General features: G+C 34.8%; 1 protein-coding gene across 4 annotated transcripts in view; it reads left to right on the top strand.

The window, feature by feature from the left end:
* Positions 1–13,786, top strand: part of LOC149780329 (uncharacterized) — a 90,782-nt gene that overhangs the window by 6,956 nt on the left and 70,040 nt on the right. For all 4 annotated transcript variants that reach the window (XM_089937202.1, XM_089937204.1, XM_089937203.1 and 1 more), the window contains exons 2-4: positions 2,671–2,809; positions 5,912–6,037; positions 8,215–8,377. In XM_089937202.1, coding sequence (XP_089793328.1) covers positions 2,671–2,809; positions 5,912–6,037; positions 8,215–8,377 — 428 coding nt within the window. The remainder of the gene's footprint in view (positions 1–2,670; positions 2,810–5,911; positions 6,038–8,214; positions 8,378–13,786) is intronic.

Raw genomic sequence — 13,786 nt, 5'->3', positions numbered from 1 at the left:
GAAAAATCCACTATTAAAATGGCAGTCAGAAAGTAGACCTGTGAACCCATATGATTTTGTCCTCAGTCTTAGGAAAATGACCCTCAAGATGTGAACTTTTAATGAATAAAGCAAAAACTATGGAAATAAGATTGTTGTGGTACAATCCAGAAAATAAGCTTGTTTTTCATTAATATTTAGATCTGAGTTTCATATTAGATTTCGTGGAGTTATTCAGCGAACCAGACTAACTACAGTTCTTGTCTGCCCTAAAATGGTAACATTTTCTTTTAGTGAAGTCCCAGTTAATAGGAAGACTGCAAAATAGTTTTCCAAAATGCTCCTACTCTGAAATGGTGCACATTTATGCACTAAGCATCGGCATCTCTAGCCATTCATTTTTATTATCCACCACAGTTGCATTTGCATTGGAACCTTTTGTTAGGTTATTGGAAGGGCAGTAACAAAACAGCATGTCCTGCAGCATGTATAATGTGGACACAAATGCCTTTCCCAGGAAGAACAACTGGATTTGCACCCAATCGCTTTGAGCCACTTTTAAATCACAAGAAAGGGATATATTGTTATAAATACAGGAAGAATCCTATTGATTTTGGAACTCAAATGTCAGGGTTTCTATAGCTGAAAGAATTGTTTTTGCAAAATAATATTGGTTCTTTGTGACATGACTCGACCAAACTTTGTATTGTTATTGTGGGCTTAGCACCATTTTTTAGTTCATGAAAGGCCATAAATAATGAGTATAAATGGTAGGGCATAACCGATTAGCATTTTTCTACTGATTTCCGATTCCGGATTTTGGGCATTAAATTTTTCCAATTCCGGATACGATTCAATTAATCGGAAATGCTAAATTTAAAGGTTTTTCTAATTAACTTTTTAAACCGTGTTACACACGTTTTGCATATCACAACGATGTCACAAGGGGAAGGATATGGCAGGACTATAGCAAAATGCAACGAAGTTCAAAGCCACAAAGAATCCATGAAATTTTTTATTTTTTTGCCAGTTCCGACCCATTCTTTGTTCAACAATTAGTTGATCTTGCCGCCAGGCTTTTATTTTCCCGCCTTAATCGTTTATGTCAGCAAGCGGCCAGTTCCATCCTGTACTTTATTCAACAATTAGTTGATCTTGCCGCCATGCTTTAATGTCGCGGTCAAATAAAAATAAAACAGGCTTTTGTTTGGTCCTATAAAGTTGGCCTCTTGCGGAATCATTTTCTTTTAATACCTCATTAGCATGTGTCAATGTATTCAATATTATGCCTTCATTATTGAGGATGTTGACATAAACGGGTAGGACTGTATTATATATTTTAATAAATTTAAATCTTTCGGTCTAACTCAAGTATTATCGTTTCACCCCGTTGTGTTGACCATATTGGACTTTTCTGACTTCTTATTTAACTTTATTAACGCACTATCAAATGACACGCAGTGTTAGACACGGTACTATAGAAATTCAACTTTATTATTTTTATTATCCGAATCGGTCGTTCCTGCCTTGTCCGACTCCGATTAATCGGAAGTTCATACTATCCGGTGGAATCCGATTTCCGGATCAAAAGTCGGTTATGCCCTAATAAATGGTGGAGGAAGAACCGTGCAATAACCAGCAACTCAAGGGAAGCTACTGTCAAGCTTGCTAACATACCTGCATTGGCAGAAGTCAAGACTCAAACCCATGTGGATAGAGGTGAGATGTCATTGATATGTTAATTCGAGTGCCTTTTACCTTTGGCTACCTGGGGACACAACTTTATGTATAGCTTGCACTTGGGGTAAGGAAGAAGACTTTTGATTTTGAGGTTAAAATATCAAAGGTCATGGTCACTTAATGAAAGAATGATGATTTCTGCACAAGAAAATTAGTTTTACATCACAGATTTGGTCTAAAACCTTATTTATAAAATTTAGATGGTTACTTATTAACTATGGGTACAAAAGAAGATCAGAATTGCCAAGGATGATTAAGAGGTTCAGATATCAATTCAGTTCAAATTTAAACCGAATTTGGAAAAAAGAAAATATGGTGGCTTGTGCTGTAATTTGCAGAATTTTGCTATGAAATTGCAGAACTCTACTAATGAATATGCCTTTTTGAAGATGTAGAAATGATATCAATAAGGTGAACTTTGGTAACAAAGGGTTCTTTGATTGAGTACTAAATCAAAACTTTTATCAGACTAAAATAGAAAATTAAGTAAAGGAGGGATTATTGAATAAAATTGATGATAATAATGCGGACATAGTACAGTGTTTAATTTTTAGGAGGTCTAAGTGCTTTACATTATTTGATAACACAAAAACATGTACCATGATGACACTATTACAAAAACAAACAGCTAGAAATTACAAAACAAAAACATGCTGACAGTAATTAAGGAACTAAACATTAACTCTTTTCATGTGTTTCTTAATGTGTAATGACTTGGATAGGACACAGACATGGGGCCATGAATTCCAGTTCATCATTGTTCTGGTACACTATTTAAAATCAGATGTGTGACTAATTTTCATTGCAGAATTTGGCAGCTACTTGTGATGTTCTGAAAGTAAACCCCCATCCCATAAGCTGTGACCCAGAACTGAAGTCTGGTGTTAACATTGTATGAGTTGAAATTCGGATATGTTAGGTTCTCCTTTATTCATCTTAATGTTTTGACAGAGGTTACTGGAGCAGACCAGATTAAGACGGGAGCGACTGAATGAAAAGCTTGGAAAAACCCCTGATCCTGCCCCAAGGAAGAGAACACTTGAGGAAAATACATCCCATAATATCATTCAGCCCAACTTAATAGATGATGGTAAGCATTGATACAACTGTAAATGTTTAGGGAAGGAGTACTGACATTTAAGAGGGAATTAACAATGAAATCAACATACGGCTTGCAAATATAATGCTGCTGTTCAACTAAGTGTCAGTCCTGCAGCCTCATGTCTGAGAAATGTCCAAGTTTTCCTCCAACCCTTCCAACCCCATTTTAGATATTTTGATGCTGGGGTTGGTTTGAAAAGTATGATTTTGCTGACACCCATGTGGTGGTTGGCACAGGGTAGCTTGTTACTATTTCATCCAGCAATCTTAAACTTCCATACATCAAGCTCTACCCACATGAAATCAATTGGAAATTACGAATATAACATTTGGTGTGTTTAATTTTTATGTGATTTCATTTCATTAAAAGCAGTGTTTCCTCCAAGTTTTGATGTTAGAGTGGCATTGATATTTTTTTATCAGTGTATGTACTAATCAGTAAAACTGTAGCTTCAAGTTTTGAAATTATTTCACGTCATAATATAACTTAGAAAATACTCACTCCATAGAAAATACTAACTCATATACATGTATCAACAAAACCTTATGGTTTGACTGTAAGTCTTTCTAACTGGTATGACCTGTAAGTAAAAGCCTACGGAATAATAGCGAATATTATGGACATATGGTTGGTGAGGAGAGATCTGAAACTCGCTTGTTCATGTTTGATCTGCATCAGTTTCACATTAGGTTCACTGGAGTCGGTCAGGGAACCAGTCTACGTTTTACATTAGTATATCAGATGCTTTAACCTGCCCATTCAGGCATCTTCTGACTTGTGTCACTATAGTATAAGAGGAAACATTCATATATTTTTCTTGTTTGGCCCAGTCTGACTCTGATGATGTCCACCAACATAGCTAATTTGAAGGTGTAGTTATTGCAGCAGAATATCCGAGATGAATTCAACACTTGGCTACTTGTTGCTGCCCTTACTTAATTTACAATTTTTTAAGATCAATAGAGACCTTTCTTGAAAATGGGTGAATATAGTTCCAGTACCAATTATTTCTCTTTTCAATAGCATTGAGGGGAATAGATAATAATTTAATGGGGGAAATTTTTATTTTGAATGGTAAGGCCAAATAAAAATGTGTGGTTCTGATTTAATTAGGTGGGTTGGGTAAGTATTAAAACTTCTAGTTTTTATTTTATCAGTATTGATTTAAATAAAGCATAAATTAAAAAAGCAAGCTTCAGTCGTATCTTGAATGGAAGTTAGATCATAGTTAGGTTTCTTTGAAGCATTATTTGTGAATTCCACAAAGTAATTTCTGGCATTTGTAATCATTAAAGTACTGATACTGTTGACTTTTCTGGCTATTTTGAGAATGGCAGAAAAATCCCACGCTGCAATATAAACAATTGTGAGCTTAATCACTATCAGGTGCTATGGCCCCACCCCCAAAAATATGAGTTTCTGATTGTACTGTTTTAAACTTAGAGAAGTTAAATAGGTTTTATTGAGTGTGTATATATATATATATATATATATATATATATATATATATATATATATATATATATATATATATATATATATATATAAAAATAATGAATAGTATATATAATGTACTAAGCACTTCAAGTACTGGGCTAAACCAGAACCATTAGATATAAAAGATGCTCAGATGCACAAATCGATTTTGGGAATTTGTATTTAAAAAAGTTTTTATACCCAGGGATGATTGACTGACCAGAAACACATTGGGTGTTTGGCCTAAGGGTAATCATAATCTAGATCAGAGGTGGGAAAACTTTCCAGTGCAAGTGCTGCGTACACAAATTTACACCTTGTCGTGGGCCGCATAGTTCATTAAGTAAAATGATTAATATTTGAAATAGCAAAAACAAAAGGTTTTTCTAAATAACATCATAATTAATTTTCTGTTAATATTTGAAAACTTAGACTTGAAAAGAAGCACATTTATTTGATAATCAGAGTCAATGCGAATGATTTGTTCCTAGGCCACATGAAAACCATTGGCGGGCCGCAGTTTGCCCACCCCTGATCTAGATGAATAAACTTTTTGCTTATTGCAAAAAATTGACAAAGCTAACTGAATGACGTAACTGGGTTTTCAGGATTCTTACACAGTTTGGGGAAAATGAGGTAGCATTTTCAATGCCTTGAAAGTTTGGGAAAATCAAGCAGATTACACTGAGGTCTTTAAATGTCTTTGAAAATTGAAATAAACTCAAACATTTTGATTTCTTTTCATAATTACAGATAAAATTGCCCAATGTTGTTAGATTTGAATGTAGTTGAGTTTTCCTGGTTTCTTTCTTTTCATTAATTATATTTTGAATTTCATCATTAAACAATATTGTAGTATTTTGTATTCGTTGTTTTCTCATATAACATAACTTACGTTTGTGAAAATATGTCTTGAAATCTGTTTGTGGTATTTGAAAGTTTTGGAAAAGTCTTTGAATTTATCATTAAGAATTCTGTATGAACCCTGGCTTTTTTAAGGATTCTGCAACATGGACATCAGTCATTTAGATCACTGTAAACCCATGCTAATAAGCAACATGAATGCTGAGCCTCTTCTGATAGAAGAGAAAGGTCACTTTTTCTAAAACTAATATGAACTTCAAATGCTGTCATGCAAACAGTGAAATGCTTGAGTCAGAATGGTAAGAATACCAAATTTTTGTCTTCTCAATTGTAATTTCTGTATATATTTGCTTACAAGTCAAGTCCAACTGCTAATGACATTGAACTTGATCTATTGTCATATCGTGGTCTATGTTTGTTCTACTGAGTACTCTTAATGAACTCTTATCTGCCTGTGCATTATGTGATGGCAGAGCTGTGTTCTTGCAGTTTGACTTGTGAGTATGTATATAAGTATATATGTGTTTGTATGTATGTGTGTGTATATATATAAATCTGTACATGGAGAATCTGGTCTCTCAAGACAGGTTTTACTGTGTGTGTGTATGTATATATATATGTATGTGTGTGTATATATATATACACACACACACACACATACATACATACATACATACACACACATGCATAGTAGTTATTTGGTGATAGTTGAATACATATTTAGAATTTGTTTGTTTTTTGCTTTGTTAGATTCTCCAAAGAGACATTGTGTCAGGGAGGTGGAAAACGCTGTTCATCCAGACACTCCAGCCATCACTGGAGTCAAGTCTCGACTGACTGTGCTGACGCAGGCAAGACAGCAGTGGTCAGATCCAGGCATGTACTATTCAGGATGAAACAATACAAATTAGATCACTCGTCATTCTGTCACATAATCCCAACAGTCACTTTCTGCTTCATTCCATTTGTACTGAAGAATCTTCATTTAGTTTGTTTTGTATACCATTGTTTTATTACTTACTCTTGGTCAAAATAAATTGATAACCACGTTTGTTTGGTGGGGGACTTTAGTCTGATCGACGCAGTATCGCAAATTTTATCCTATCTGTTACTTCATCAATGTTCAGGTAAGCATCAATAAATGTAGCTAAAAGTGTCTAATTCATTTTAAATATTTTGTTTAAAATGAATAAGGTACTTTTATCTACATTTTGTGTGGCTGCTCTGATAAATTATTGAATTACAGATAAAATTTGTGATGATGTGTGGAAAGATCTATAGTGTCGTGGTGTTCCATTTTGAAGACAGTTCAGTAACTCATTCATTTTTTTATTCTTCAGTTTTGTTTACAGCTTAATTTTCTCCACTTTATGCAAGTGATAAACCATGCATTAATGAGATTAAATAATTAGAGTATGTACTGGTAAAATTTGGTCATGTACTGACTTTTGCCAGTACAAGGTGCAAATAGTAGCGCAACCCTAGTGGAAACAAAATATTTATATTGATTAGTGCCTGCTCAATATGCTGATATCCATACTACTTCGAGCATTTGCACTAATATTGTTTGTCCACTCGCGTTTGTACTTTTATGTAACTTTAAAATGTTAGTAGTTATCACATATGAAAGGAATTTTTTGCAGAAGTGTTGGTCAAGAAAAATATCAAAGGTGAGAATATGGGCCTTGTTATAGATTATAAAATGTTTCGATTTTTGAGGATTTATTTATAGTATCGGACATAGATGTTCTGCAAATAAATTTGGTCTCCATTGATCTGCTTAACTATTGTAACTATGTTTGAAAACATTCAGCTTTGAAAGCTGTTACTTCTGCAATGTGTAAAGGCTACTCATTGGCCTATTGTTTACACTTGATGTAATGTGCATGTACCAGGCTTTGTTTTACTTCATGCATGGCTTAATATATTTCTGGACTGATGACTGGCCTCAAAACTGTGATTGCAGTCTAAAAAATTTGTTTAAATTTTAAGAGTAGTGGGATTTCGGTTTACTGAACATTTTGTATTGAAATTAAAGAAGGAAGAACTTGGAAACCAGAAGAATATTTCAGTTTCAAGAGGGGTTCCATTTAGTGTGTTTTTGCTCTTGAGACGTTTCCACCATCATAATAAGCTTCTAGAAAAGTGTTAATAAGCAACACAGTAGAATAAAAAATTAGTATTCAGATTCCTGTGGAAAAAAGCTGGAAAGGACACAATTACATTTATTGAACATCACGTGCCAATTTAAGTATGTCTCGTAGCGGGAGATATGATTGTTGTCATTTGAAATGGAAAAGAATTTCAAAAGAATTATGTCAAGTTAGCAACAAGCCACTGATCTGCATAGGGTTTAGAACTAGAGTTTGTGCAACTGTACTAGTGGTACATACGTCCTTTACAAACTTTTTCAGTTGAACATAATGTTTATCGTCAATGCATTAAACTTTTAATTACATTTTCCATCTTTACAGAAGCAGATATTGATATTTTGCTACACCTTACTGAAAACTGGTCATTCTTACAGAAAATAATCAACTGCCTTACTGAGACCGACTTGTCAGGGTTGGCATGTCTGCTAATTAATAATTTTTTTGACTCCTATTAAACTTGCCACTGTTCCGGTGGCCTTGTTTTTAGAGCATCCACCTCGGATGCAGGAGGTCATGTGTTTGAACCCCAATCCAAGTCATACCAATGACTTCTAAAAATGGTACTATCAGCTGCCTCACTAGGCACTCAGCATTCAGAGTTAGTGTTAAGACTGGTCAGCCTTGTGTCAGGATAATGTGACTGGGTGGGACATCATGCTGCATGACTGAGGCATGATGTCTCCATGCTACATATCACTATAAACTGCCACACTGCAAACATCATAGCGATATGACTGAAAAATTGTTAAAGCTACATTAAAAATCCAAATCACACACACACTTATTAAACTTGCCCCATTCTAGTCATCATATGGTGGTGATACTTTGAAAAACAGGCTTGATAGGACTGTTGGAGAATATACTCAGTAGGAATATATATATCATTTAATCTTTGATTAGGCCAGGAAAATGGAAGAGATGAAGCCCCTCCCGCCATGTTGCAGCAAACCATTGAACAACGGAAAGACCATTCTCCCGAGCCTGGTAAGAGGAAGAATCGTTTTGCACAGCTGGCACAACATATCAATAACTGGGAGGATGACCTAAGTCATCACAAGATACAGTAAGTTATCATGCTTTTGATTCTTTTCACACTTATGCATCCATATTAAGACATCAGTATCATTTTTCATATGATGGCGATAGTATCGTGTTACTAGTTTTTATCCAAGTCAGATGGGGGGGGGGGCATGCATAGGGATGGTACATCATTTTACAGTAGATGAGAGACATGTTTGGGTTGAAAACTTGTTAAAATGCTTTCCTTTTTTTACTGGCCCAAGGTTGCCACAATCTGCTTTCATGTTTGAGTTTCATGAATTTACTTACAGAAGTAGAACTTCTGCTTGCATCCTGCACAGCTTTCACTTAAAAAGGTTTGAATCCAAACTCTTAATAAAGGCTGGATAGACACCAATGAAATTTTCTTTCGAATTGTCCCAAGAGTACATATACTTGGTGTGTGTGTGTGTGTTGGCTGTTGGTTAAAGGCATCTTTTTTAGCTTGCCACTACAGAGAAGAGATGAGCTGTTGTACTGCCCCAAGTATTTGTGTCTGCACATATACAAGTATATACATGTATTCATCTGAACTGCATCTAAACCATTCTTTGGTCTTAGGCAAGTTATAAGTGGGTTTTTGTAACACTTAGCTCTTGTGTAAGGGCGCTAACTTTATACATGATTGTACATTCATATTGTGACTTTGCTTATTAGAAATGGTTGTTCGTTTCAATTTGTGATTATTAATATCTCTTGTAACTCACAATACATCAAAATATCAAACGAAGAAATTCATTGCACATGCAGTTTGTACAGAACAACATCCATTTTTTAATTTGGTGTGTTGTTGAACCCTGATAATATTCACATGACAAATCGACAAATGCTTGAGCCAGCATGGATCCTGAAAAGTACCACACCTCCATGCCAAAAATAGGCCATAAACTTTATTCATAAGCCATTGATTATGAATACTTTTTGTGGTTAGGTGAATTTCATCGACATTGTTTTGTATAAGCATTGTGCAATTTATATGTATGCAGTCTGAAGAGATGTGTACCATGATATCAAAAGTAGGCACCATGATCTTTTGTTATCATATAAGTGATTGTGTATACCTTGCTGTTTGAATGAGTTTTGTGGATTCTTTTTATTGTAGTCATCAAACTATACATGAGAATTGATTCATAAACATACATTATCACTTATCAATGAAAAAGTAACCTACATCAACCACAGATGGCAACCCATTCTGACTGGCAGAATTGATTCTGATTTTCATGTTGCATAAAATTTATGCAGGTGAGGCACATCTTGGTCACTGATGTATATATAGATCATGCAGTGCACAAAGAATTTTTTTTAGACACATGCCCAGGGCTGGTGACTTAAATAAACTCCAAGCCCTGACTGAAATTCCACAAGCACAGACTCCAGTTTCCATTTGCCCAAAATTTCCCTGTTTTTAATATTGTCAAACTTTGCAATAGCTACAATTCAAATATGAATTCAACAGGGTTCAAAGGGGTTTGAAGATAATGCAAGTGTCATTAGTTTTCATCACTACATTTACTAGGGACTGGATGGTCCTTGTGTTCAAGCTTCTCTGCTGGATTCTCTGAGTGAATCCTGGTCAGAACTGAGTTGAAGTATGTCAGTGTGTTTGCAGTATGTGCAAAGAACTAATAGCTCACATCCTTCTGCTTTTTTTTGGGCCTGCATGCTTCACAAAGTTAAATTCTGTCAACCAAGAGTTCTGAAATTTATTTTTGTCAATCAATGCTGGTTGCTAATTGCTTCCGAAATCAGCTTAAAAATTAATTAAACTTTCAACACTGTTCTGACAACTAATATGATCATGCTTTGCATTCTATATATACAGTAAAATCCGACTTCAAAGAAATATTGCCAAAGTTCACAAACTTTTCAAAAGTATAATACATATGGCTTAAACATTCTCATTCAGGCAATGATATGTAATAACTTTTGCCTTGTACACACATCTAGCATCTCTGATTTACCTGTAATGGGTTGTTCTACTTCCTGGTCCTACCTTTGCAAATTTGCACAATGGACTCGCCCACTGCAGCCTTCAAATATCTGACCTTCAGTTTCTGTTACTTAAACTGCCAATGTGATAGTTTTACATTAGATCCAATCATGACTGCTTACCTTTTATGTGTAACATATAATGGGCATATACGGAAATGGTGGGTTTCTTTTTTGTTGTTGCAAATTGTGTCAGGTAGTTTGGGTGTACAATATCATTTTTAGCACAACACACTGTGCTTCAGTTTGATTAAAATCAGATCTCATTTTCACATAGGACAGTGGTGATCTGTTTTAGATTGCACAGTGTTATGGCAGGTATGTCAACATCTTGAAAATACATTTTCACATTTTGTTAGTTTCCTCAGTCAAATTAGATTTTTTTCAACTAGCCTGATGGGCAGAATACAGGATGGGTCCGATCTAAACTTAAAGGTGCCCCATGTGTTGGGCTATAAGATTTTTTTTAGCACTGTCACAGAAATATATGTAATATCTAATTCTTATGTGAAATCATATCTCAACTGAATATTGACCAATCCAGAAATCAAATCAGCTTACCATATTTTCATGCATATATCCAATGGGTTATACAGGATTTTACATACCTCACACATGCGCACACACACATTGACACTGTGTGTCTTGGTGGATGGGCTATATTAATTCTTTTTCGCGCAGCATATTACTTTTAAAAAGTACAGTTAAAGTTGGTGTTAAACAGAATGGAAGCTGGGAAGTTAGTGCTAGCGACAGTATTTATTAATACACATACCTGAGCAGAGTTTTATCTACAAATGGCTTTAAGTAAGTCATTTGACTCATGGCATAAAACAGTGAGTCAAAATCCAAACCTGAGTCTTATTCAATTCGATGATCAGTTTTCAGTGGTTTTTAAAAATAATATTGTTTAAATACAAAACAAAAATATTAGTTATATAATGTGACTAAAGCCAATAAGGCAATCCCCTTGCCAGAAGCATCTGAACATTATATATTTGTTAAAAATCTTGTTGATGGTTTCATGTCATCAGAAATAATCGGAGCATATATGAAAGGCATTTATTGTTGACTGTGTCAGTGCTTTCACCTGCCACTGATGTCACAAATGACAAATTTTGCAGGAGATTTATAAGACTATCCTCAACATTTGATAGGCTCTCCAACCACTCTGAACAGGTAGTAGCCTAATTATACTGAATGGCAGAATTCTTCAAAATGCCAATGGCATCATTTTCTTCAGCTGTTAAGTCGTGTATTAAATTATGAACAGATTTGTATTTTAAAAAAGGGATGTCTTCTACACTCAGCCAATGTACATGCTTAAGTAGCACTTTTACTGTTCTTGTATGGAAGAATGTTTTTTTAAACCTGCATTAAAATCTGCCTGGCGCTGTGGAACTTCAATCAGCAGTTTGTGTTCTGGCAACCATGCATACCTTGCCATTTTACTGTTCTGAAATTTTTTTTTTAATTTTTTTATTTTTATTTTTGCACATTTGGTCATGGATGTCTTTTTTTTTGTTGAGCCTCTGTACATGTACGGCAAAACATAAAGGCATATTCACTGTCAAATTCTTCATGCGACTTAACTTATTGAAAACGTAGCCAGCTGTGTTTTCAACCATTGCTGCACAAATTACGTTTTATCTTACAAGTAACCGTTACCTCATTTTTGGATAATGAAGGCTCCACTGGTTCGATAACAATACTCTTATCATTGGTCATAAATGCAGTCCAAAAGATAATTTAGTTTGTTTGGGATCAATTTTAATTCTTTTGTCTTGGACACCATCTTTAGTCGAATGCTGACAGTATCTTGGAACAAAAGGCATATAACTGAGCAAATGGAAATTGTAGCTTCATTGCGTGACAAAGGTGTGCATTAAATAATAGATTCTCATGAGAATCACTTCAAAATCACGTGTTTGTTTTCAGCCTCTTTCTTGGGTGGGGTGATTATACGTTTCTAAGTTCCTGTTGCTACAAATGATGTGACAGTTACAGGTCACATAAGGTCAGATCCAGGCTCCATACTCAGTTGTAACCCTATGCATTATGATAACATTAGCATAAGAAACTGATGTGCACGAGTTTTCCATGTTTGGGAGAGTTGTAATCTAGCCATTAAAGTAGTTAGACCAAACCTTAATTTTGTGTTAATCAGCAAAATATAACATTGGGTGCATCATTTTACATACCAGCAACGATTTTTGTGCGCCAGATTGGAATAGTCTGCATATTTGATGCATGACACATGGGTAGATACCACACTGCCTAATAATCTTCAATCCTGTAATACTAGTGTGCAACTCTGGCATTTTAACAGAAATATTGAAGGAAACCTAACTAATGTTTATTCAGAAAGTTGATCCTCACTGTTGGAATTTCTGTCCAAACCATCAAAGCTTTATTCTGTCTTCTCTTGGAAAATGTCTGTTATTGTTATAAGACATGCTTCAGTAATAAGTGTTTCCCGCATCAGCATCACCATCTTTGTCCAACTGCTACTGTTGAACTTGTCCATTTTGCTGAAGTTTTCCAACCTTGGTAAGTCTTTTGTGATGGTTGCTGCTTAATATTACTCCTAGCGTTCACAACCCATTTGCACACCCCTGTGTACATTGTGATGTGATGTAGTCCGTTGATATTAGTTTATGTTAAGGTTTGTGCAGGGCATAAGTGTTGGAAAGGTGTGCTCGATCTTTTTATACGATTTTTTAAAATTTTGCTGGCTATATGCATTGTAGTGCTCTTATTCACATGGTTAAAGTTAAAGACAGATGCTTTGCTAATAATGGTCAATGAGGATCGTACCACAGGAGAAAAAATGTGTTCAACATTTTAACTGGACTTTGCAAGGCCTTGCCTTTGCAGTTTTCTTTGTGGACTTCATTCTGAAAAGTGATAGACAAGATGACTACAAAGCATATTACAACTAAACACCAATTTACATTAACAAGATTTAATGCCTGTAAAAAAATTTAGGATAAAATTTTTGAAATATTCCTATATGTATGTTCAGATTCTGAATTTTTTAAAGCTGGCATTTGTATTTCACATTAGTGGCAAGCATGAATATCTTCAGGGAATTCCCTGATTTCAAGGATTTTTCTCTTCTGCTGATTAATGATTGATCCAATAGGTTCAAAATAATCAGAATTTAAGGATTTGCTACAGGTATGGATTGAGAGAATTTTGAAATTTTCATTTTGATGCCTGTAGTTGAGTTTGGCATCTGTGCATTTTGACCGTTGACCAGTACAAAACTTGCTTCAGAACAAATACATACAGACATCAGTTTCTTTTTCTGGTGGCTTTTTCTTTCGTATAGAAAATTTAAATGCGAGAAAAGACTTTTGGATGAATGTTATAGAAAATTTTTGGTTATTTAGCTTTTGAATGAACTTCTCAGTATAAT

Source organism: Sinohyriopsis cumingii, chromosome 16, assembly GCF_028554795.1.
Source record: "Sinohyriopsis cumingii isolate HCF-2022 chromosome 16, ASM2855479v2, whole genome shotgun sequence".
Classification (NCBI taxonomy): domain Eukaryota; kingdom Metazoa; phylum Mollusca; class Bivalvia; order Unionida; family Unionidae; genus Sinohyriopsis; species Sinohyriopsis cumingii.
Note: the sequence above shows the minus strand (reverse complement) of the source record. Positions and strands in the feature narration are given on the sequence as shown.